General features: G+C 36.4%; 1 protein-coding gene across 1 annotated transcript in view; it reads left to right on the top strand.

Annotated features, from left to right (window-relative positions):
* The first annotated feature begins 2,992 nt into the window (after positions 1–2,992).
* The window catches only part of CUNH1orf141 (chromosome unknown C1orf141 homolog), a 35,962-nt gene continuing 11,460 nt past the window's right edge, over positions 2,993–27,494 (top strand). Inside the window, exons 1-6 of the mRNA XM_037043984.1 lie at positions 2,993–3,052; positions 3,186–3,304; positions 9,786–9,876; positions 14,236–14,396; positions 22,208–22,320; positions 26,455–26,522. Coding sequence (XP_036899879.1) covers positions 2,993–3,052; positions 3,186–3,304; positions 9,786–9,876; positions 14,236–14,396; positions 22,208–22,320; positions 26,455–26,522 — 612 coding nt within the window. The remainder of the gene's footprint in view (positions 3,053–3,185; positions 3,305–9,785; positions 9,877–14,235; positions 14,397–22,207; positions 22,321–26,454; positions 26,523–27,494) is intronic.

The raw sequence follows: 27,494 nt of genomic DNA on the forward strand, positions 1-27,494 counted from the left end.
GACCCTCTAACATTAGAACTTAAAGAACTAGAAAAGGAAGAATAAAAGCAACCCAAAGTTAGCAGAAGAAAGGAAATAATGAAAATTAGAGCAAAATGGAATGAAATAGAGAAAAAAAGACTACACAAAAAATTAATACAACAAAGAGCTGATTCTTTGGAAAGATTAATAAAATTGACAAACCCCTGGCTAGACTCACTATATATATAAAACCATGAAGAACTAGAAAATCTAAATAGATTAACAGTGAGGAAATTGAAACAACCATCAAAAACCTCCCCCCAAAATAAAACTCCAGGACCAGGTGGCTTCATTAGTGAATTCTACCAAACATTCAAAGATTTGATGCCTATTCTTCTCAAACTCTTCCCCAAAATTGAAGAAGAGGCAATGCTTTCAGCACATTTATATTAGGACAGCATAACCCTGACACAAAAACCTGGCAAGAATAATACAAAAAAAGAGAGAAAAATATAGACCAATATCTCTGATGAATACTGATACAAAAATCCTAAACAAAATACTAGCAAATCAAGTACAACAATCATTACAAATATAAAACATCACAATCAAGTGGGGGTCATTCCAGGGGCACAAGGATGGTTCGACATATGCAAATCCATCAATGTATTACAGCACACTAACAAAACAAAAGATAAAAATCATATGATCTTTTAATAGGTGCAGAAAAAGCTTTTGATAAGATACAATATCCATTTATAATTAAAACAGTAAAAAAATTTTAAAAAGAGAAAAAATTCCCTACTTGTGTGGTTCTGTGGGTTGAGTGCCACCCTGCACATGGAAGGGTCACCAGTTTGATTTCCAGTCAGGGTAGTGCCTGAGTTGTGGGCCAGGTCCCCAGCTGGGGGCATGCAAGAGGCAACCAATGAATATTTCTCTCACACACCAATGTTTTTCTCCCTCTCTATCTTTCTCCCTTCCATTCCCTCCAAAAATAAAAAGAAAACTTTTACATTTTTAAATAAAATTTTAAAAAGAGAAAAAAATTAAAACAGTAAAATACATATAGAAGAAAATACCTGAGCATAATGAAGGCCATATATGACAAACCCTCAGCTAATTTAATACTTAATTGTAAAAAACCGAAAGCTTTTCCTCTAAAGTTAGGAACAGGACAAGGATGTCCACTCTTATTATTCTCATTCAACATTGTACTGGAAGTCCTAGCCAGAGCAATAAGGAAAGAGAAAGAAATAAAAAACATCCAAATTAGGAATAAAAAGTAAGAGTGCCACTTTTTGCAGATGACATGGTTCTTTTTATAGACAACCCCAGACACTCCACAAAAAAACTATCAGAAACAAGAAACAAATACAATAAAGTTGCAGAATACAAAATAACATACAAAACTCCACTGCATTCCTATATACTAACAAAAAAATTTCAGAAAAAGAAATGAAAAAGTTGTTTTTACAACTGAAACAAAAAAATACTTAAGAATAAACTTAACAAAGGATTTGAAGGATCTTTATACTGAAAACTACAGAGCATTATTAAAAGAGATTGAAAAAGACAATGAAATGGAATGACATTGTGTGTCCGTGGATTGGAAGAATTAACATAGTTAAAATGTACATATTAGCCAAAGCAATATACAAATTTAGTGCAATCCCCATCAAAGTCCCAATGGTTTTTTAAAGAACGAGGACAAAAAACCATCAGATTTGTATGGACAGAAAGGATCCGTATTAGCCAAAGCAATCAGAAAAAAGAATGATGCCAGAGGTATCATACTACCTGGCTTCAGATTATACTACAGGGCAATGATAACCAAAACAGCATGGCATTGGCAGAAAAACAGACACACACTTCAGTGGAACAGAGTTGAGAGACTAGCAATAAAACCACAGGTATATGGACAAGTAATTTTTGACAAAGGAGCCAAAAGCACACAATGAAGAAGTGTTATTTTTTTAACATGCACAAATTTTAAGTATTTATCGAGTTAGATGTAATAATCTTTTACTTTAAATATTGTGGTTCTCCATGTAGCAAGTAAAATATTTTAACATGCTATTCCAAGAAATATATTTAAGTTATATTGTGATGAGTTATGTGATGATGATTAATGGCATTTTTTAAAGCTTTGGTTTCTATTTTGATTTGCATCAGACAAGGTACATTCCCAAAACGCTTACCAGTATAGCTCTTGACTGAAAATAACACTGTAGAAATGTTACACTACTCAACCAAATCAAGAATGTTTTCAAGTCAGTCATTTGTAGATTATGATTATGTGGTGTATGTATGAATGGTGTGGCAAGGGGAGGGGGTGACCAAAACCGCTCTACAGCTTATCAAATACAAGGGTGACTTTACTAATCACATGGGATTTCTTGGCCTTAGGAACAAGAGTGGATTTTTATAAGTATGAAAGCAATCTATCATCACATATTCAAATTCAGGCTGTTGACTTCCATTTGGGAAGAAGTTTTAAGCTTCTTTTTGAAATTCTGCATTTGCAGGAAAGTACAAGAGGAAGAAGAAAATAAAGAGAAGCAAAGTTACTGCTCCCCAGTTCTTTTTGCTTGATTTTCTCCTCTTCTGTTAACTCCTCTCTCTTTCCACTCTTTCAGCATGATAATTTTTAGATCTATTAATATTTGGTGAGTCATTTTAGCTTTTAGTGATGTAAGTACTGTGGGCCAAACACATCTTAGGAGAGAGAACCCTGTTCTCAAGACATTTTCAAGGTAGGGAGAGCTTGGGAAACTGTTTTCATAGATGCAGGATGCCTGGCAATGGGACTAAAGAGAAAGAAAAATAACTGCCAGAAGCAGAAGAGAACAGAAAGAAGTAGATTTGGTTTGGAAAGGCAGAGGTGTTGGAAGGCTGCAAATTCAAATTTGTATGGAAATGGGAGGCGAATTGTGAAACACACAGTTTTATTAAATCTTAGGCCTTTTTCATCCCTCCAGTCTGTGGAATTCCCTTCCAGCTTCATCTGGATAGGGAGAGATTGGGCACGATGCCACAGGTGTCTCCTTTAAAGGTGGTCTGCAGGCCTGCTCCCGCCATGGTTGTTCAGGTGAGTGTGAGACGGAGCTGGGAGGCGGGTCTCAGGGGCTCTTCCAGGTTCCTTGAAATAACCTTTTCCTCTTCTGTACTTAGTATTAAAATGCGTCCTCAATTTTGCCCCCAATTTTGGCTACTCATTAAAGGTCCAGAGGCATAAAGTGTTTAAGTTGGGCATCCTATTTTTCGAGCTCTCCGCACACACCTTGACAGGTGCCCTGGAGGAGACTCCACAGAGAAGGCGAACTGGGGGTTGGCGGGGACAGTGAGCAGAGAAGGGAGGCCCGAGGTGAAAGCTGGCTGGAGGCTGCATAATTGCTGCATTTTAAACGTGTGAAGACAGAGTGGACTTGGAATGGACTGGTGGGATTTGATCACTCCTACAGTAATATGGTGTGACTTGACTTTAAGTTTGCCAATGGATTCTTCCCATCGTTATCTGATTGGTAGCTCACAATTACTACTCCCCCCGAGCATGTACATCATACTTTTAAAAATTTGATTATTGTTCAAGTACAGTTTTCTGTCTTTTACTCCCATCCCAGCCCACCCCACCCAGTGCTCCCCACCTCCCTTCCATTTCCACACTCCTTAGTTTTTTTTGTCCATGTGTCCTTTATACTAGTTCCTGTGAATCCTTCCCCTTTCTCCCTGAAATTCCCTCCTTTCTCCCTTCTGGTTCCTGTCAACCTGTTCTCGATTTCAGTGTCTTTGCTTTTATTTTGCTTGCTTGTTTGTTTTGTTGTTTAGCTTCCTGTTAAAGGTGAGATTATATGGTATTTGTCTTTCACTGCCTGGCTTATTTCACTCAGCATAATGCTTTCCAGTTCCATCCATGCTGTTGCAAAGGGTAGGAGCTTCTCCTTTCTTTTTGCTGCATAGAATTCCATTGTGCATATGTACTATAATTTTTTGATCCATTCATTTACTGGCAGGCACCAAGGTTGCTTCCACCTCTTGGCTATTGTAAATTGTGCTGCTATGAACATTGGGGTGCATAGGTTCTTTTGGGTTGGTGTTTTAGGGTTCTTAGGATATAATCCCAGCAATGGAATTGCTGGGTCAAAAGGCAGGTCCATTTTTAGTTTTCTGAGAAAATTTCATACTGTTTTCCACAGTGGTTGAACCAGTCTGCAATCCCACCAACAATGGATTAGGCTCCCCTATTCTTCACAACCTCACCAACACTTGTTGTTTGTTGCTTTGTTTATGATGGCCATTCTGACCAGTGTAAAGTAGTATCTCATTGTGGTTTTAATTTGCATCTCTCTGATAGCTAGTGATATTGAATATCTTTTCATGTGTCTCTGGATCTTCTGTATGTCCTCCTTGGAGAAATGTCTGTTCAAGTCCTTTGCCCACTTTTTAATGCATTGCTTTTAAAACATCCTCGATATTTTTCTTTAGAAGCGTCTCATCTAACCTCAAGTTGGTGACAAACAAATATTAATCGTTTCCAAAAAAAGAGTAAATTTTTTCTCCCTCTATCATAACAAAATGAGACCAAAATAATTATGGTGTGGTTCTAAGCCCATGGGCCAGGTTTAATAGTTAAATCTTCCAATGAGTTTTTAATTTAGTTCTCAAGATTTGTTGGATGCATTGGTTTGCTAGGGCTTCCATAATGAAAAACCACATACTGGGAGGCTTAAACAACAGAAATTTCCTTTTCACAATTCTGGAAGCTAAAGGTTCACAATCAAGGTCTTTGTAAGTTTGGTTTCTTCTCAGGCTTCTCTCTTTGGCTTCCAGATGGCTGCCTACTCTCTGTGTCCCCAAATGGCCTTTCTCTGTGCATGCTATTCCGGTCCCAATCTCTGCCTATACAGTCATATTGGATTAAAGTACACTCTAACAGCCTATTTTAACTGAAACACCTCTTTAAGGTAAAGTCCCTATCCCCAAATACAGCCATGTTCTGAGGTACTGAGAGTTAAAACTTCAACATATGAATTTGGGGGTGTGAACCAACATACGAATTGGTTGAAAATTCAACCAATAATATCGGCTATTATCAACATTTTAGATGTTAAAAAAAGGATCTTCTGTGTCTGTATTTGGAATGTGAGCTAAAAGAAATTCAGCCAGTTATCTCATTATTGAATAAAAAGTAATCATTTAACAGTGAGTGCTTATTATGTGGTCAATACATTGTTTGGTGGTCTATGTAAGGTAAAAATGTAAGACCAAGGCCTTGCATTCAAGGAACAAATATTTAAACTGGCAAAGCCAGATAATGGAAGTAAATTGTAATTTAAGGTTTCATTTTCTAGATAATTGCTCCATCCTTTTCTACAGTGTCTGAATTTAGAGCCTCTCCATTTTCCTGAACTCTTCCTTTAACAGGACATGGTTAGAACTTGCTGAAGGAGCCTTCTTAACAGAGCCTATTAGTTGGTAGCATTAGGGATTTTTGTTTTGCTTGAATTTTTTTCAGCCCCAAAAGTTATAACTGTTAAAATGAAGTAGTGTTCTGTCCTCAATTGTAACTTTTTAGTTTGGTATTGTTATTTTTAGTAATGACTTAGACTCTAATGTGCTTATAATGTTGGCCCTGCAACCTTGAAATTGCTCATTGATGTAGCCAAGTCTTTGCAAGGAGGCCTGCGGAGGATTGCTAGTGGCAAGGACTGGGGATTTTATACTGCCTTAGTTGGCAAGCTCTCTATTTCATTGTGTTCTTTTTTGAAAAACTGTCATTACTGAGCCAGTAATTAAGAACATAAATCTAAACTGCCTTTGAAAATAATTTTACTGAATTTAGATTTGGCAAGAACCCCAGTTTATAATAATTCATTCAACCTCATATTTTATTCCCCCTAGTAAATCATATGAATTAACATCATCTATTACAGATAAGCTGGGATTACTCCCCCTAAAATCTTATAACCAGAGATACCTCCAAATTAAATTGTAATTTTCAGATCCCAGATGGGTACTGAGATTTTAAGGTGGGTAAGTCAATTGTTGCTTTAAATGAGCTTTCAATACAGTGAGAAAGATTTTTCAAAGAGTGAGTCTCAATAGCACAATGTGCCAAGTTCTGTAGTGAAGGTCATGCCTGGAGAAAAGGCGGGATGCATTCAGGGAACAGGAGTAGTAATGTACGGAAGAGAGAACAGGATACAGTCTAAGATTAATTGGAGGGCTGGACTGAGCCAGATCCTGGACTATCTGTCCTTGAAATATCTTGTATGTCACCTGAGGAGTCTGCATGTTATTCTGCAGGTAATGGGGAGCAAATCAAGGTTTGTGGCCTGGAGCTGCATTTGATCAGTGTGCTGTTTAAGGAACACAGCTCTGATGACATTTTGAAGGATCAATATTTGAGAGATAAGGAAGGGAGAAGTAAGGAGGGAGTATAGTACAATAACCTAGAGGAGGGGAAATGAAACCCCAAGGTCTAAAGGAAGACAATGGCAGTGGAAATAAAAGTAAGGAGTGAAAAGGTCTTGTCCAGTTGGAGTCAATGTTGCATCATTGTTCATGGAATTGTGTGAAAGACTGTCAGCCCATTCTGACCTCAAGATTCTATGAGTTGGTCTCCTTTGACCCCTGAATAACTCTAAGTTCCAGAAGAGAGCATTTCCCCCAACTGTAAGTACATATGAGAATGCTTCAGGTGTAGTTCTACATATTTAAGAAGGAAGATCTTCTCTCCCACTCTGGTTATCATACCATTTGCAATGGGGATAATGAGATCTATTTACCAGAGCACAAACTAATTTTGTTTTTTTGATGAGTTTCCAATATGGAGACATAGTAATGCTTACCAGGGTAGTCTCCCTAAATAGGAGGCCTATACTTGTGTTCTATAGGACAGTGAGTTTTAGTTTCTGTTCACTTAACTCAGAATAAGAATTTAGTAGACAATTGAGAAGTAAAAATATGGGAAAATTAAAAAAGGAAAGGAAACAAGATAATGAAATGACATGGTGCAGAAAATGCTGAATTGCCATATTAAAGTAGAAGATATTGACTTGCTGAATAAATTCTCATAGTTTCCCAAAGTTGCAAGGATTCAGAGTAATTGAAGAAATGTACTGTGAAAGAAGCTAGTAGGCTATCACATATATGGACACCATTGGTGATTGCATGGTGTCAGGAAGACAAAAATGAAATGATATACAGATGGAGAACATGTATTTTAGAGCCCTTATAGATAATTTCAGATATCTTATCCCTAACTTGTAAGTATATCATTACTTGTATTTATTTCTCTTATTTGCCAAACATTTATATGTCATTTATGTTCACTCAATTAAACCTCATAACAATCCCATACAGATAGGTATTTTTATTATTCCATTTTACAGATGAGGAAACAGAGAGGTTAAGCAATTAGCCCACAGTTACACAGCTGGTAAGTAGCAGGGCCACGGATTCAAAACCAGGTATCCTGACTTCAGACTTTATGTTCCTAACCAGTACACTATACTATTTGATGATGAGAGAGAAAGTAATGTTTTTTAATACTCTGGCTTGATCTAGAAGGACCTCAACAGGATTCTGTCTAAGATGTGTTTATTCTCATAAATACGAATGCAAGCTAAAAGCAATCATAGCATTTATGAGTGTCTATTTCCTTTATTGCTGATGGTTAATTAATTCATTCAGGTTGTTAGGTATTAGGAATGGAAAGATGAATTAGATGTGGTTTCTGCCTTCAGAATAAAACACATAGTATAGAGGGGGAAAAAACAAGTATACAAAATGTTTCAAAAGAGTGTGATAAATAGCAGAATAGCAGTATATATAGCCTATCATGCAAGCACAGACACTGGACATTTAAATCACAGTGTATGAGGGAAAATTTCCCAACAAAAGTGTTATATTTATGTTAGATCTTGAAGACTAAATAGGACTTACATGCAGCATTGTAGATGGAGGGAAGAGCCAAGAAAAAAACAACAGTGAAGGAAGATATAACACATTTGAGGAACTGCAGATTAAGATTAAGATTAGAATAGCAGGTATACCTGAGGAAGAGGCAGGTGAGGTTAAAGACTTAGAGGCAAAATCATGAGACTTGAATAATATATCAAGGAGTTTGACCTTTGTCCTGAATGCTATAGGTAAGGATTGAAACTTCAATCAGAGAGACATGTGAATGTATTAAAAAAATAATTTGGAAAAACATGAAGGATAGAACAGATCAAATGTATAGATATATACATTTAAACTATTGCAATAACCCAGGTAACAAGTTATGGAATCCTAAACTGAGGCAATAGAAATGTGGTTGTATAAGAGGAGAAAAACTAATATAAGCAGATATGTTATATATATTATATACAAGAGAAAATGATTATGTATATTTAGGAAGGGGGTAACAGGGAGTTTTCCATGAGAGTGTTGGCCAAATCATAGTTTGGGGAACAGCTGCATTAAAATGGCTTTAAAAATATACAGCCCTAATATTCACCTCCATAAATCCTGATTTGGGGCCTGGGGAGGCATCTGGGAATCTGTATTATTTGAAAGTCTTTGAGTTCATTCTGCAATGTATCTAGGATTGAGAACCATCACAACGTCTAAGTTTGTGGGCTAGATGCCTAAGAGATAACATTTGATAACAAATGTTGAAAGAGATTTTTGGTTGGCGGGGGGGAAGGATGGATATACTTTAGACCTACACTTAGGCTTACTGTGGGAAATCTGGATTGAACTAGGAATATAGGTTTGGAACTCAGAAGAGAGATTATGTTCAGAAATAGATGGTGGTAGATGAAGCCATTGGGTTTGGGTGGTCATCCTGGAAGAATATATAGAATGATGAAAGAGATGGCTGAGCATTTAGGAACACTTGTATTTAGGAAGTGACCTAAGGAAGAAGAGCAAGTTGAAGACACTGATGAGGACTCTTCAGAGAAGGTAAGAAAATGTGACTATTTTCATAGAAACCAAAAGAGGGGAGATCCATAGAAAGAAGTTTGTCGACATTAGCAAAAGTTGCAAACATTCAAGTAGGGTAAATAAGAACAGGAAAGTATCTAGTAATATATAAGATGGTGACCCTGGTGACCTATGAGAGCAGATTTAGTTTACAGTTTAGGAGGAATGATGATGGTAGGTTGAAAAGGAGAAGGTGTGTGAGAAATTAGAGAACTAAAATATAAGCTGCTATTAAGAAATTTGGAAATAAAGGGATGATGAGCAAGAATAATGGTTAATAGTGTCAGAGAAAGAATTTTTTTATTTTTATATTTTAGATTTTTACCCTTTAGAGAAAAAGGAAGGAAGGGAGAAAGAGAAAGGGAAATATCAATGTATGAGAGAAACATCGATCAGTTGTCTCTCACATGCCCCCAACCAGGAACCTGACCCACAACCCAGGCATGTGCCCTGACTTGGAATCTAACCAATGATGCTTTGGTTCACAGGCTGATGCTCACCCCACTGAGCCATACCAGCCAGGGCAAGAATTTCTTTTTTAAATGAAAGAGACTTGAGCATGCTAAGGAGAAGAAATCAGTGATGAAAAGAGATGAACCTTATAGGAGAGAGGATAACCAATGAAAGTAACTCTTTAAGGAGGCCAGAGTTTGGGAGGGATTAGCTTTGGTTGAGAAAGACAACACTTCCATTAAAATTAAAATACAGGCAAGATGGGAATGGACACAAATGAGATGTTGGTATTAGAGGTAGAAGCCAAAGAAATTCTTTCCTGATAGTTTCTATTTTCTTTTTTTTTTAATTTTTGTTTAACTCTTGTTCAAGTACAGTTTTCTTTCTTGTATTCCCAGCCCGGCCCCCGGTTTCTATTTTCTTAGTGAAATGGAAGAGACCATCTGCCTTGCCTCAGAAGATGGAGTCACAAAGAAAATCGTCTGCCAGGTAACGGCGTCCTCAGTAAATTTGGTAGAATACCTAGCACAATGTCTTTCATGTAATATTCGATGCATTTAGGTAGCCAGTAGCCAAGCAAACAAATAAATGTTCACCTTTAAATGATAATATATGCTCACAAGAATAGAATGAATGAAGTGAAATATATGCCCATAGAAATAGAAAGTGAAATCAAATATGAAATATACTGATTTACAGTAGACATTAAAATTAAAGATTGCATCAAGAGAAGGCTGAAATACATAAGGCCTTATTGAGGAACATTTGACATAGTCTTGATACATTTTGCACTAAAGGATTAGTTTTTAGTTCATGTAAAACAGTTTGTATACACCATTATACTGGACCTGATGTTCCTTTGCTCTCAGCATTTATTTGAAGAAACACAAGCTAGGCCCTTGGTATAATGATAAAAGCAAGCAAGATAGTCTGTGGGATTTCCTCATCTCCACTTTCTTCCAGGGCCATTCATCCATTAGGAACCACGAACACATTGTCAAAAACCTATGGAAACATTAAAAAACTAAAAAAAAAAAAAAGGGTAATGGCTCCAGAATATGAAAATAAAAGTGTAAAACTAATAACATCCTGTCAATTTCATAAACTGTCAAATTTAGGATTCATAAAGTTATCACTGATCCTTAAAAATAATTGGTTGTTTTTTTCTCACTTCAAAAGAAACTCATGATAATACACAGTGATTTTTTCAGAAATCTTATGATAGCTAAATAATTTACTCATAGCAAAATAAATGTAAATAAATCATAACTCTGTGTGTGTATAAAATGAGATGATACAATCACATATTAAAATGTCTGATTTATTGAAATAAGAGGTTTAGGACATCATGCTCTTTAAAAAGACCTGCCTTTTATTCTCTCCCACAAGTAAATGGTGTGTCCCAGTTGTTTCTAATATAATTTATACTTTCCCAAAATTCGGGAACTCATTCACTTTGATATGCTTGTTCTCCCAGTTATTTAACCATTCTATCTCTCACTGAAAAATAGAACATTTTGCCCCCAATAAAAGAAATCAGTGAAAAATTTAGGGTCCTTGTCAACATCTCTAAACTCATATGTTTAAGGAAAACATAGAAACTAAAATTCCTTTAATCAGTTTTAGAATATACAAGAGGACTGGTTCCTGGGTCAGAAAAGACAATTACATATAATGTTCAGATAATCTACATTCTTCCAACACCTGTTCCCTACTCTCCTGCAGGAGACCCAGAGAGTCTGAGGCATTCACACTGTACTAACACTCTTCCTACATCTCTCCCCTTCCGACCTGCAACCTAAGGTTGTGTGGTTTATAATAGGGTATGCTATCCTGCTGTGGCCTCATGGCCCAGAGAAGTTCTTTGTCACATAGAATTGCATCATGGGATGGAAGTGGAATATCTGGATACAGCAGAATGGCAGAGAGCGTGGTGGAATGGGAAGGCATCATCAGAGCACCAGAAATTTACCCCCAGGACAATATATGGTGGAGGAAAGAGAATAGAAAAGAGAGCTAAAAGAAACCAAATTAAAAAAAAATAATGTGAGCTTTTGGCATAGGATCCTAAACCCTTGTCTTTTCATGTATCATCATCTTTGTGTGATATTGATGGAATACTATATGAGAGAAATAGTAGAAATTTTTTCTTGAAAAAAATCTTTTTTCAAAATTTTACTTTCTATGAACCATATGAGTTTTTACACTTAAATGCCAGTGGAAGCCATTCAATTCACTGAGAAAAAGTATATGTAATGAATAATCATGTCCTCAATTTTAAAAATAAATTGACTAGAAGGAGCTGTAGATTAATATTCTGATCCTTGTTTCTACTCTGCCCCAGCAGTCTACATTACATTAAAAAGGTACTTTGTGGCTTTTAATTTTTTGGTATGAAAATGGAAATAAATTAATCTAGGTCCTGTTGTCTAACATTCAGTTCCCCAAGCCTAATATGGAGCATCTGATCCCAGATGAAATTTCCAGCAATATTAATTAACTAGAAAGTATGAACTATTATTACAGAAATAGGACCTAACTGGTCTGGCTGCTGCTCCTTCTGTGTGACTGATTGCCTTCTAAGTGCCATATTAACAGTCTTGGATCATTGCCCAATTTACTTTTAACGCAGTTGATTATATAAATGTGAGCTTTTCACACTTACTTTTATTAAAATCATATCACAATAAAAATATAGATATAAATCAAATTGCTCATTTTTCAAGTATGCTTCAAATATGAGTCATGTCTGGTTCTCATATGGTAATCTTGAAGTTTTTTCAACTCATCTTTATCATATGTTTAGAAATTCCTGGGGCCTTCACACATCTGAGAGTTCTGATCATGAGACTTTCTGTCTAAAAAATGTGGACCTCTACAATTCTATGATTTATTCAATGATCTTTGTAGTTTTATTTTTTACCTAAAACAGTAATATAAAGATGTCTTTTAACTTATGCCTAAGTAATCAATTATATGTTTAAATTGTTTTAAAGATTTATTTTTCTCCTTTATAAATAGGAATTTTCTGACTGACAATGGCAGAAAAAATTGTAGAGAAGTTAGATAATCTAAATGAGTATGCAAAGATACTCTTGGCCAGAAGAATAAAGGTTTGTGAAATAAAAGCTAAAATTTAATTTAATTATTAAAAGGTTATCATTTCAATGTGAATGATTATTTTATTTTTAGTTATGAAGATATAAATTAATTTTTTAAATAAGTATATTATTAGTTGAAAAAATCATCTATGTGAGTAGGTACTATAAAGAATTAATTAGATATAAGGTAACTTCTAGATAATAACCATATTAGGTTACGATGTATTTAAACTGCTTAAGATTTTTAAAAATCCTAGGTAGTCAAACAGTAACTGTGACTACACCTATTGTTCTCACTGACATGTTAAACATGTTAAAATTTATTTACTTGCTTTATTAAAAGGAAAAAAGTATTGGGTATAGTTACCAAACTAGAAATAACCAAATTTCAAAGATATTAATTAAAGTAAAAAGGTAAGACTCCTATAAAGTTCAATAAAGGAAGAATAATGAACAATAAACAATTGTTCACTGAGGAATATAGTCCTCAAAAGCCAGATTTTTAACACATATGAGCAATTTAACTTGGTTACCCAAAGACTTGCAAAATACATAACAGTGTGAATATATAAGGCATAAATAAGTGCACACAGTCTGAGAAATCAAGGAAGACACCCAAGAGAGGAACTCAAGTGAATGAACATATGTATGAAAGTAGATTGCCTCTATTTATTTTTTTAATGACCAGAAAGGGAGATAACAATATGTAAACCAGTTTGGAAATCAATTTTTAAATTTTTAAATACTTTTTAAATTTTGAAATAATTATAGACTTATAGGAAGTTACAGAAACAATATAAAAAGCCCCATGTGCCTTCCCCCCCGTTGCTCCCACTGGGGACACCTTATACAGGGCTGCACCTGGACCGTGGTGCTGGCTACACGCGTCTGTAATGGGGTAAAATTGTGCAGTATCAAAACCAGTATGAGCCATAACTGATATCCGCAACACTGGCACATGACTGCTAATCAGAGTACAGACTTGACTCAGTTGTCACCATTTTTAACCTGCATTCATTTTGTCATTTGTATATTTAGTTTCATGCAATTTTATCAAGATATAGCACATTCCCATCATCATAAAGAAACTCCTTCATATTATTTCATTGTATTTGTATCCATGTCTCCAACTCATCCCTCATTTCTGTCCCTGACAATGGCTAATCTGATCTCCACCTCTATAGTAATTTTATAATTTGGACAATTTTTATATAAATGACATCATTCAGTATGTAGTATTTTGACATTGATTTTTCACTAAGCATACTGCCCTTGAGGTCCATCTAAGATCTTACAGAAATCAATAACTTTATTTTAAGTAATATATAAATTTTATTGCTGAGTAGTATTCCATAATATGGATATACAGAGTTTCAATCACTCACCCGTTGAAGGACAATTGGTTGTTTGCAGTATCTTGCTTTTAAAAATAAAGCTGCTAAAAAAATAAGACAAAATAAAGTTGCCATGAATATTTGTGTACAGGTTTTTGAATGAACACTTCTCTGAAGTGAATGCCCAGCAAGTGGTTGCTGGCGCGGTCTCTTCCTCTGAAACTCAATGAGGCAGAGGCCACACGATCTGGTGCGAGTTCCCCCACCTTGTGCCTCAGCCTGGACACTGCCCCCAGGAAGTACGCTGGGCTGCGTTAGGGTTTGCCACATGTGTTTCCCTTTTTTCAGGGATCGTGGTCCTGCTCTGCTGGTTTTCTCATCCCTGCTTACAGTTTTTACATATTTTGTTGCAGAAAAACAGTCTTCAGGGCTTCATAAAGGAAAAGACTTCTGTTGCACCCCTAGTATTTGATTTTCAGTTGGAATCTGAAGAGGCTATTATTGCCAAGTCCACGTCTACGACAGTATCAAAGGGCACAGAAAACAAGTCACGTGGTACTAAAGAAACAAAAAGGTAACCATCATAACTACTTCAAACTTTCAGTTTGGAGTTTTCAGGCATTACTTCAGATTTGTCTTAGGTTATTCAGTCTATATTAAAAGTCAGCTTTGTCAAACGAAGGTATATTTCATAGTGGTTATAAGTTATAACATACTAGATAAGCATCCAAAATATTCTTGTGTACGGACCATTTATTATAATACTACACATGTTGATTACAGATAGTAATTATAATTCTGAACTTTTAAAGACTTTTCTTGAGCTGTATTATATTGCTGCAAGTTAACGTCAGGATGTAGTTCAAACTTTAACCAATGTACTGCTGTCAACTAATGGTTGTTGGCACTGATTCAGTGCCAATGGGAACCGAAGTATGAGGTACAGTGAAGAAGGAAACTTTATTCAGTGCAAATAACTCAATTGTGATCCAGCACAGTTGTGAGAACAGCAAGACTGTAGGCCAGTGCAATAGTGTTGCAGCTCAGTTATAAAGCAGCATAGCTGTGGGACAGTGAGGTGGCCCTGGGGCGAGGCAGCCCTGGGGCAACGCCCCTTTCTGACTAGACAGTTCTGCTCTGTTCTGCCCTGCTCCAGTGCTCTTCTCCACTTTTTTTCTGTGAGACATCTTCATTGTTTCAGCTTCAGCTGGAGAAACAGTCTTCAGGCTTTGGCAGAAAGGGAAAGTGCACTCTCAAAACCGGAGGGGAGCTGACTTACAGAGAGAGAAGTCACTACTCCTGGTCCCCGATTGGTCTGTCCTCATACAAATGAAGGTGCCAAATCCTAAATGGTTTTTTTTTTTTTTTTGCTGTTTTGTTTTGTTTTGTTTTGTGCAAAAGGTACTGTCTTCATTGGCCAGAATGGAGCTGCTCTGACTGGTCAGTGAGGATGCTGATGGGGATATAACTGCAGCTCTGATTGGACAGGGAAATTCCAGTCCAATTGGTTGAAATACAATTCCAGGAACTCCTTTGTAAGGGCTGCTTCAACGGCAGGAACATAGTGTGGCCAGGCAGTTCAGTGCAGACTTCTCCCTGTATGTTCAACTTGCGGGAAAGGCCCCTGTGTATAAACAGCTGCTAGGTTCTGTTTGCTAAAATCTGAGCCCAGCTAGCCACCAGGAGTCTTTCTTAGTAGGTATCTTCTTTCTCAGGGTGTACACTGCAAGGAAAAGAGAAAGGTCCACCTAGAAAATCAAGGAAGCTTCTTTGTGCACTTGCAAGGAATAGTCTGAATATGTCATACTTGGTCTTTCACTGGCATTGTGTATGTATGTAATGCTATATAATTTTTCTAGGCATCAGAAATGTAAAGAGAGTCCAAAAGAAATAGCCCTGGCTGGTTATAGCTCAGTGGATTGAGCACGGGCCTGTGAACCAAAGGATTGCTGGTTCGATTCCTAGTCAGGGCACATGCCTGGGTTGCAGGCCAGTTCCCAGTTTGAGGCATGCAAGAGGCAACCACACATTGAGTTCTCTCCCTCTCTCTCTCCTTCCCTTCCCCTCTCTAAATAAATAAATAAATAAAATCTTTAAAGAAATACTGTGAGATAGGACCAAGAAAACCTCTTTGAATGTCTCTTTTCTCCTCACTTTTGGCCTAATTTCTTACTGCTTTTAGGTAGCTCTCAGGTGCCTTTAAACAAATATTTTAACATTTTCCCACATTTTTAGTTGTTCTCAGAAGGATAGCTGATCTAAACTACCTAGTATTCTATTTCCAGAAATGAGTTATAAATTGCTGATTAATGTAATACTAGATTTTACTCATACTTGAATAATTCTCATTCTGATACAACTTACTATTTTTTCTAGGGCTCTAAACCAAGTTCAAATAAAAAATCCTTGCAGATAACTTTTGCTGATCTTGGTGCAATAGCTTTGCTATCACATACTATTATAATTTTCATGTATTGATTTTCTTCTATAAGTATTAAGTGACGATTGTACTCTGAAGATACAACAGCAACAGGGAAATATATCTGTGTATTAAAGTGTAGGAGGGGAATTCAGATAAGTGAACAGGCAAACACCGATTGCTACAGAGAGATTCCTAATGGGAGGATCTGCAGAAGTTTTCTGGAGGGAATGGCAGCTCAGGTGAGACCTGGGGAGTTAGTGAAGAGGCAGCAGATTTAAAAGAGGAAAATGTGTTCCAGGCCAAGGCAACAATCTGAACAGTGGGCCAGAGACAGGCAAAGCAAAGCCTAGTTAATTTGAGGCACCAACAGTAGTTCAGCGTCGCTAGACTTGAATGGGATATGGGGTGGAGACTGGAGAGGGGCCTAAGAAGTGAAGCAAAAGAGGTAAATAAAGGCCAGATCACCAAAGGCAAGGAAAGAACTTTGGACAATCTCCTAAACCAGTATGGAGCTACTGAAGGGTTCAAACAGGGTGATGCATATTCAGATTTGGATTTTAGAAATATCACTGAACAGCAAAAGAGGTTGTTAAGAGTTATGAGGGCTCCCCAGAAAACCCAAGCTTTTACTAAATTCATATTATCTCCAGAAATTGCCTCTTTCAGGAAGCAACTCATCTTGCAGTGAGTCCTTTTCTAGTCATAACAGAATGATTGCTTAAATAACAAAGCATAAGGCAGAAAGCTTCTATCTTCACATCACCAATAATATGTTGGTTATGGTTACATCAGTTTAGTTGTATAGATTCAGTTCCTCTAAATCTTGAGGTGGAGCTCCTGGACTTACAAACTATTTTACTTATAACTAAGATATAAGTCTCCATCGGTGCTCACAAAACCTCACTGCAACACTGAACAAAGATGTCAATCTAATTCACGCCACTTTCTGAGTTTTTGACTCAGTAGGTCTTGGCAGGGGCCTGATCATTTGCATGTTCAGTAAGTTTCCAGGTAATGCTGATGCTGCTGCTCCTGGAACCACCCTGCGAGGCACTGCTGTACCTTATGTGCCGCTCTAATCATGCTGCCTAATACCAACATCTGTTCCGTTCCTTTCCTTCGCTTGCTGAACATCATAGCAACACTCAACCTGGAGCTGATGGATGAAACCTGCCCAAGTTCCTTTGTAGCTGAGCTTTGCTTTCAGAGTAGTAATTTCCACCCCAACTGCACATTACTATTACCTGGAGAGCTTTCAAATAATTGGATTCTACTTTAATTGGTTTGGAGTGCAGCCCAGGCATTGCCATTTTTAAGGTCTCCCAGATGATTCTTATATAAAGATAGGATTGAAAACGATTAAAATTCTTTGTCAGTGACTCCCAGAGGCATCTTTTCTGTGTTATTATTAGCTCTGGATGTCTGTGCTTCTCTTGGATCAATGGTAACTGATGAAGGTGATAGCCTCTATTACCTAGAAATACCTTCCTAGGATTACTTTTCTGATAAGCAGAGAGTTTTATACATTCAAAAATATCTGTCAGTTCTTTGCTTTTAATTTGTACATAGTTTTAATATTTCTCAATAAACACCAAACTATTCTTCTCTGCAACTTCTTATAATTGGATGTTTTAAAAAAGGGGCATACTCTTTAACAAAAGTTCCTTTAAAAATTAGCTGTAATATAAAAATATTAGGCTTCTGCTCAAGATGGAGGCATAGGTAAACTGGGCTCACTTCTTTGCAAAACCACAGCAAAAATTACAACTAAGCTACAAAATAACAATCACCCTGAATTGTCAAAAATCACACTGTATTGAAGTTAGACAACCGAGGAAATAAAGAAGTCACATTCATCCAAACTAGTTGGCTGGGAGGTAGGCGGAAGGACACAGGGATGTGGAGATGTAGAATGGGCAGGTCCCACATCCACACATGGTGGATAAAAATCAGGAGGTATACCTCCGGCGGAAGGGATCCCAGCCCCACACCAGACCACCCAGCCTAGGGTTCCAGTGCCAGGAAGGTAAATCCCCATAACTTTTGGCTGTGAAAACCAGTGGGGTTTGGGGTTGCAGAAGAAACTGCAGTGTTCTCAGGTGTCTCCTCTTAAAGGGTCCACACTGGACTTAGGACATACGCAGACTTACCCCTTCTGGGCACCAGTACCAGGGTGGTAGTTGGAAGGGCACCAGTGGCATACAGAGAGAAACTGAAGTATCTGGCATTGGGGTGGGTGCCAGGGGACAGGTTCCTCCTAGACAAAACTCCAGGCAATGGCTATTATCCCTTTTCTGAACCCTCCCATACACAGTGACACAGAGCAGTGACCCCATGTCAGAGACTCCATCAACCTGGTTCACACAGCTTGCCTTGCCCTACTGATTACCTAAGGCTCCACCCAATTCAACTTACTGGTGTGTGTTTCTATAATAGGCCATGCTACTAAGATAGGAAGTCAAAGCAGCTCTAACTATTCATAGAAACAAACACAAGGAGGCTGCCAGAGTAAGGAGACAAAGAAATATGCCCCAAATGAAAGAACAGAACAAAACTCCAGAGAAAGAACTGACCAAAATGGAGATAAAAAATCTATCAGTTGCAAAGTTCAAAACACTGGTTATCAGAATTCTGAAGTATCAGAATATTTCAACAGCATAAAAAAAGACCCAGGCAGAAATGAAGTTTACACCAAGTGAAATAAAGAAAAATTCACAGGGAACCAACAATGAAGGGGATGAAATCAAGAATCAAATCAATGATTTAGAACATAACAAAAAATAAACATTCAACCAGAATAGTAAGAAGAAGAAAAAATTTAAACAACAAGGATAGGCTAAGGAGCCTCTGGAACCTTCAAATGTATGAACATTCAAATCATATGAGTGCTGGAAGGAGAAGAGAAAGAACAAGAAATTGAAAACTTATTTGAAAAAATAATGAAAGAAAACTTTCCTAATTTGGTGAAGGTAATTAGACGTATAACTCTAAGAAGTATAGAGAGTCCCAAACAAGATGGACACCAAGAGGAACACCACAAGACACATCATAATTAAAATGCCAAAGGTTAAATATCAAGAGAGGATCTTAAAAGCAGCAAGAGAAAAGCAGAGTTACCTATAAAGGAGTTCCCATAAGACTATTAGCTGATTTCTCAAAAGAAACTTTGCAGACTAGAAGGGACTGTCAAGAAATATCCAAAGTGATGAAAAGCAAGGACCTACAACCTAGTCTACTCTATCCAGCAAAGCTATCATTTAAAATGGAAGGACACATAAAGTGCCTCCCAGACCAGGTAAAACTAAAGGAACTCATCATTACTAAGCCATTATCATATGAAATGTTAAAAGACTTATCTAAGAAAAAAAAGATAAAAAATATGAACAGTGAAAGGACAGCAAACTCACAGTTATTAACAACCACACCTAAAACAAAAGCAAACTAAGAGGACAGTTAGATTAGGAGCAGAACCATAGAAATGAAGAACACATGGAGGGTTAGCAACAGGGGAGTGGGAGGAGGAGAAGGGAGGAGAAGATACAGAAAATAAGTAGCATAGACGGTGGGTAGAAAATAGACAGGGGGGAGGGCAAGAATAGTATGGGAAATAAAGAATCTAAAGAACTTGTGACACATGGACATAAACGAAAGGGGGGGGAGTGGTGGGGGAGGGGTGTGCAGGGTGGAGGGGAATGAAGGGGGGGAATAGAACAACTGTAATGGCATAATCAATAAAATAAATATTTTTTAAAAATGACAACAAATTCATAACTATCAACAACTGAATCTAAAAAACAAACTAAGCAAACAAGGAGAACAGGAACAGAATCATTGGTATGGCGATCATTTGGAGGGTGATCAGCTGGGAGGGGGAAGGGAGAGAATAAGGGAAAAGGTAGAGGGATAAAGAAATACAAACTGGTAGGTACAGAATAGACAGGGGGATGTTAAGAATAATATAGGAAATGGTGCAGCCAAAGAACTTATATACATGAGCCATGGACATGAAAAAAGCGGGGAGATTGCTGAAGGGAATGGGGGTGTACTGGGTAGAGGGGGAAATTAGGACAACTGTAATAGCATAATTGATTATATATATGTATATGTATATGTTTTTTTGTCTGTAGGTAGTAATTTAATAGGCAAGGGAACTTGCATACCGTGTTTGTCTCTGAGCGTTGCAAGATGAATAGATCTCTGCATTCACTCAACAGAATCTTAAAAGTTTATATAGAGACCTTAACTGGATTCAGTCCAGACGGGCTCAATTATGCCCTACTTTCTCAAAGCTATATCCTTGGAACAGCTCCCACTGTGGGAAGGGTAGGCAGAGTGTATATTCCAAGGACAGAGAGGAAGTGAGGAGCCTTCGATTGCCTGGGTCCAACTCAACCGTCAGCCAGCAGTCATGTTTTCCTGTACTTCCTCCGACAACTTCCCTGGCTGGTGTGGCTCAGTGGATTGAGCGTGGCCTGCAAACCAAATGGTTTGTATCCTAGCTTTGCTTCCTAATAGCCGTCACCTTGGACTAGTTATATAACCTCTTTGTGCTTCAGTCTCGTCATCTTTTACAGTGGGGATAATAATAATATGTAACCCATAGAGTTGTGTGAGTTAGGTGGATTAATATATGTGAAGAGCTTAAAACTGCCCATACAGTAGGCACTCTACTGGGAGTTAGACCTGGGGAAGAATATTATGGGCAGAAGGAAGAGCAAAGACAAAGGTCCTTAAGTTGGAGCTTAAGTTCCTTTTCTTCAACCAAACAGCTGGAAAATTTACTGCGCCTCCACGTGGAGGTGAGGGGTGAGTAGGAGTGCAGAGAGAGGGGTCTGGAGAGACATTCGATGGGAATTCCTTTACTTAGAAATATGAGATTTGGGGGAAATTTTTCTGTCTTCCAGTGAGGATTTTAAATTTTATTTCAGTCTGATAGGAAACAATGGAAGGGAAATGGCAATCACAATTATATTTGACAGATGTCTCCATGGTTGTTGGGGGCAAGAGTGATAGCCCCAAGAGTAGACAGAAGGTTAGAGGCATATAGTAGTTTGGATAAGAGATGAAGGCTCTTCAACTAGAGTGAAAGTAATAAGGAAAGAAGTGGTTGGATTGGGATGTGCTTCAAAGAAAGAGCTCGTGAGATTTGCTGACAGATTGGGAATGGGGAGTAAGAGAAAGAAATCAAAGGTGACTGCAGAGTTTTGGGCCAAAGCCACTGGTTGAATGGAAATGGGGAAGCCTGTTAGGAACAGATTGGGAAGGAGGTGAAAGCAAGAATTTGGTTTTAAATACATTAAGTTTCAGGTAGCTATAATATATCTAAATGCAGAAGTCATGCAGCAGTTGGAAATATAAATTCGGAGATCAGGGAAGAGTTTGGGGACTAGACTATGCATCTGGGGACATCAAATGTCTCTATAGGTAATATCAAAAGGTGTGGGACTGGGTAATATCAACTACGGATGAGTGTCTGAGGTCTGACAAAATCATAAGCATTTAGAGATCAGAAATAGCATGAATTATATACCATTAACTTTCTTACATACCATCAATAGTTAAACATTCTATGGGAAAAAATCCCTGTGATCTGGTATCTGGGCTGATCCTAACTCTGTGTCCCACCACTTTGACTCAAGTCTGGCAATGTTCCCAGTATCCCATTTAAGAATTTTCCAGCGCATTTTTCTAAAAGGGTTAATTAGCTCCTGAACAATAGTTTCCTGAGGTACCTTCAATTTTATGATAACAGCAGCTTCCTGTTTCTCTACTTTAAATAAATATCACTAATATTTTCAGCTCCTGCTTAATAGGCCCCAATCTTTTACATTTTGTCCTATAATATATCAATAAAGCAACATGCAAATTTTTATAAGTGGGACTTCTACACATTTTTCCAAATTTATTTTTTAGATTGGTTTTATAAATTTTCTGATTAACTGCATTCATTTTATTTCTTCCAGGTATATCTCCTGTGAAAATAAGCCTCAACCTACAAAAAGTAATTTTAAAAAATTAAATTCAAAACCACACCTTGTGCCAACAAATACAAAAAATCAAGAGGGCAAAGCAATAGGTAATGCTTTGTGTAATGTATTTATTTCTCCTTTGATTTATTAATGAGTGTTTTTTATTATATACTTTAGTATTTATTAATTTGTACTTTAAAGTTTCTTGATAAATTGATGTCTCTGTTGAAAGCATTTGCTTGAGAGTATATGGGTTATAACTGCAGGGTGAAAAATTTTAGTGAGCCATAAAAAAGAATTTCTTAAGAGGAAGAGATGTTAAATATTAGAATAGATAATTTATATAATTCACAAATTGGGAATATATTTGTATGTTCATTTATTTTTCTAGAAAGAAAATCTCTGAGTTTCCTTTCAGTTTAACCCTAAGAGTTCCCTTTTTATTGTTTTTTAATCAATCAAGTATAGATATCTTGCTTAAGAATCTTACTTTTCAGTCATGTAGTTAATTAACACTTGCACTATTACCCATTACATAATCAATTGTTATAAATGTTCCATGTGTACTTCAAAATAATGTATATTCTGTAGTTGTCCAGTACAGTGTTTATATACATATATATACACATTATATATACATATGTGTATACACATTTACATACATATGTATGTACATACATACAAAGATATATACATATACATATATATGTATATATATGTATTTTTCAGTATAAATTTGTACATTGTGTTTTTTAACTCTTCTGTATCCTTACTGATTTTTTTGCTTGTTTGTTGGGACAGTTACTGAGAAATTTTAAAATTACTATCTTATTTGTAGAATTGTCAATTTTTGCTTTACATATTTTTAATATAGTTTAGGCCATGTTACTAATTGCATAACATTTTACAATTATTATATATCTAGTGAATCGAACCTTTTTCATTTTAAAATGACTTTCACGTTATTCAATAATACAGTAGTTACACAGCTTTATTTTGGCTAACATTTGTATGGTATATCTTTCTCCGTTATTTTATTACCACCTTTCTCCATTATTTTATTACCACCTTTCTAGATTTATCTCTTATAAACATCAAGTTGCTAGATTTTAAAATTTATTCTGGTAATCTTTGTCTTTGAATGGAGCATTTAGTCCATTTATACTTAATATAATTAGCAAAATCTTTGGGTTTAAATTTGCCATCTTATTTTGTACTTCTTATCTCTCCTGTTGACTGTATGCTTCTTTTTCTATCTCTTGTCTTCTTTACAATTTAATTTTAAAAATTTTAACCTTTTCTGCTTTAGTAATTTGGAAATGATATAATCTCTCTTCTTTAAATTATTACACCAGGAATTACAATATTCATCCTTTGAAAATCTAATGATACCCTCCTTCTGGATAATAAATGCATCTTGAAACGCTGTAATTATTTCACTCCCCTACTGAGTTTTATATTATCACTAAACTCCAAAGTCTCATCTAGATATCATCTAAATCAAATATAGGTGAGACTCAAGGTGAGTCTCCATCCTGAAGCAAAATTTGTCTCCAGCTGTAAACCTGCAAAACCAAGCAAATTATGTGCTTCCTAAATACAAAGATGGGTCAGACATAGGACAGGCATTCCCATTTTAAAAGAGAAAAGTAGAAACAAAGTGAGGGGTGATGGGTCTCAACCAAATCTAAAACCTAGTAAGGCACACTTCATGGGATTTTAAGGCTCAAGGCTAATTCTCTTTGGCTTGGTGCTCTCTCTACTGGACCCACTGGGGCTGAGGTCCTACCACCACAGCTCTGCATGGCAGAGTCACAATCCCCCCAACCCAGAACTCTGCTAGGCAGGGATCCCACTTATACAACTTTGCCCAGTAAGAGTCATATCCCCAAGGCTTCAGGCTGCCCACCCTAAGGCTTTGGGTGGAAGCTTTCAGGCCTGTTGCAAATGAGAAAATGGCCTCCACTTTTGGAACTGAAGAGACAGCCCTGATTGTCTAGAAATTGCCTTCACAATTATTCTTCCCTTGTCTTGAAATACAGCACATGTTTGCAACAAATAGGTCTATGGTTCCATCCTGTGAAACCTAAGAAGTCCAGCAGTCTTTCATTTTATCCCATCTCCATCCGCTTCAATTCAAACTGGCAGTGCCTCTGCTGGGGTGGCTGACTAGTTCTGTGGTTCGCACCAAAACCGATCTTCATTCCAACGGCCAGTCCCTCCTACCCTCAGTGTTTTCTTTTGAATGTACTTTCTCATTTTTTTTTTTGAAAAGCTGAGAATTTTTCAAATTTTGGAGTTCTGGTTCTTTTTTGCTTAGCAATTTCGTCTTCAATCCATTTCACTCTTCTCACCTTTTACTACAATCTGTAAGGAGAGACCAAGCTGTTCCTTCAATACTTTGCTTAGAAATCTTAGCTAACTATTCAGTTTCATTGCTCACAAGTTCTACCTTCCACAAAACACTAGAACACAAACACAATTCAGCCAAGTTCTTTGTTACTTTATGACAAAGATAGCCTTTTCTCCATTGTCTGATAGCATGTTCCTCATTTCTGTATGAGACCTCGTCAGAATGGCTTTGCCCATCCACATTTCTACCAGCATTTCTGCATGTGATTATTTATGTATTCTCTAAGAAGATGGGTGTTTTTTCTATAGCTCCCCGCTTTCTTAGTTCTCACCGGAATTGCCTTTAAAATCTCTTCATGGCCATACTGGCTTTTGCTAGCATGTACTTCAAAACTCTTTTTGCAGGTACCCATTACGCAGTTCCAAAGCCACTTCCATATTTTTAAGTATTAGTTTCAGCAGTATCCCCTTCTCGGTACCAATTTTTCTCTTAACTTAGACTACTATAACAATCTACTGTAGCCTGGGTGGTTAAACAACAAATACTTATTTCTCACAGTTGGAAGGTGGAGGTTGGAAGTCTGTTTGAGGTGCCAGTCTAGCCAGGTTCTGATGAAGGCCCTCTTCCAGCTCTTCTTATAAGGGCATTAATCCCATCATAGGGCTCCACCCTTATTACCTCATCTAAACCTAATTACCTCCCAAAGGCCAACTTCCAAATACCATCACATTGAGAATTGGAGCTTTGGTGTATACATTTTAGGAGGATACAAACATTCAGTACATAAAAACTACCCTATCTAAATTGTACCTCCCTGTATTGTTCTCCTCACTCACCAAAATCTGTTTATTTCTGTCATAGCATGTATCTCAATTTATAATTATTGACTCCTTTGTTTCTTTACTTGTTTATTTTCTGTATTGCCCACTAAAATGTTTACATCATTGGTCAGAAATCACAGTTCTAGAATCTAACAGCAGTACCTGGCATATTGTAGGTGAGGATAACAAATAACTGTTCATTGAATGAATACCATACACTCTATTCAGTTTGTTAGATCTTTTTTTGAATCTTATTTACCCTCACAGCATCCATATTAAGATTAAGTACTATCATTTCCACTTAATAGATGAGAAAACTAAAGCTCAGACGGGTTAAGTGACTTTCCCAAGGCTATATAACTCACACACACAAAAAGTAGGTTGTGATCCCAGACCCAGACTTTCTAAATCCGAAGTCATGTGCTTGACCCTACGTTATGTCAAGTTTAAGACAACCCATTAAATGATAATCCAGATTGATAAAACTCATAATTACAGATGGAGGGGATTCAGGGTGAAGTAAATACAAGGTCTGATACAAATACTGCCCCTTTTTTGTTACAAAATATCTTATAACAAAATCATAAGCATGTAATTCCTTAACAACAATACCACACTCAAGCACACCATATGACATTTTAGATGAAATGTTCAAATTAAAACTATAAATTATTACACCCATATTATTACTCTATCAACCACACTCAAGCAGAAATTACTTTTCCCGGACCCTGTATATCTCTTTTCAAAGGAATTCATGAAAATATTTCTTTGACTATCAAGTATGATTCTATTTTATTTAGAATATCATTTTCCCCAAGATACAGTGTTATCATATTATAGTAAGTAATTGAAAGTTATATTCTGTTAGTAGAAATTTGCTTTTAAAACAAATTATTCTAGAATATATTTAGCTCTAAAAATGTAAAAGCAATTTTATTAGGCAAAAAGATGAAAAACTACATTTCTAAAAAGTTTACTACATGTAAAAAAATAATTCATTGAAACTAAATTAAAAGTGGTCTAATAGTATGGAAATGCCATTTATGTTCGGTTTGTTTCTTCAGAACCAGTAGGAGAATATCTAAAATCAAGATCTCAGAGACCTTTACTTTTTCTTAAGGATATAGATGAGGTAGGTTTAATTTGTATGTTTATAATTACTTAATAGCAATTCAGACTAACCCAAATGATTTTATATATGCTTCTATCAATGCCAAAAGCAAATGGATGTTAGAATTCAAAAGCATAAAACTTTAAAGTGATTTTATCTCAGATATTATGGAAAACTTTACATATGGAAATAATAGAAACAATAATATATTATTTGTTAAACAGTCAGTACAATAAAATTATTTATTGAATATTATGAGGTCTAGCAGTTATCATAAAGTTGGTTAAGATAGGGTATCATAAACTATACATGCATGAGTTCAAAATTTTTTTAATTTAAAATATGAAAATATACATCTATTTATTAATCTTTTGATGTTTTGCCAAGACCATTTTTGAGCATGCTATAGTAATTGAAGCTATATAATTACAATAACAACACTACTGAGTCTTAATAATCAATTGAGCAGAAGTTTGTGGACATACCGAAAAGAAGCTTAACTAGCCTTGAGCATTCAGCATACCTTGGATATCATTCAGTAGGTTTTATCTAGGAGACTAGAGAGAGAAATTAATTCAGAGAATCAGCAAAAGAACATCATTTAAGAGAGTCTCTTAGATATCAGTATGTTTACTATTAACCTTGCCAGCATGGATAATGAAACATAAAGAAATACATACTTTGGACCATACATAATAACATCCTATAATTTTTGCATATTCCTGCTTATTAAAATTTAAAAATATAATTAATATTCAGAATTCACTGTCCAGAATATTAATTTTGTCCTCAACTACATGGTTTATTTGGGTTCATGTGTAATAAAAATCTCCCAAGAAATATTATAATATTACATTAAGTTTACTTATAATAAATTTACTAGCTCCTATACAAAATATATAATGTTTTAATTAAAAAAATACAAATTAAGCCCCTGGCTGGTATAGCTCAGTGCACTGAGTGCAGACCTGCGAACCAAAGGATCGCGGTTCG

The sequence above is a fragment of the Sturnira hondurensis genome, unplaced genomic scaffold, assembly GCF_014824575.4.
Source record: "Sturnira hondurensis isolate 20B ecotype Veracruz unplaced genomic scaffold, ASM1482457v3 Scaffold0000648, whole genome shotgun sequence".
NCBI classification, from domain to species: Eukaryota; Metazoa; Chordata; class Mammalia; order Chiroptera; family Phyllostomidae; genus Sturnira; species Sturnira hondurensis.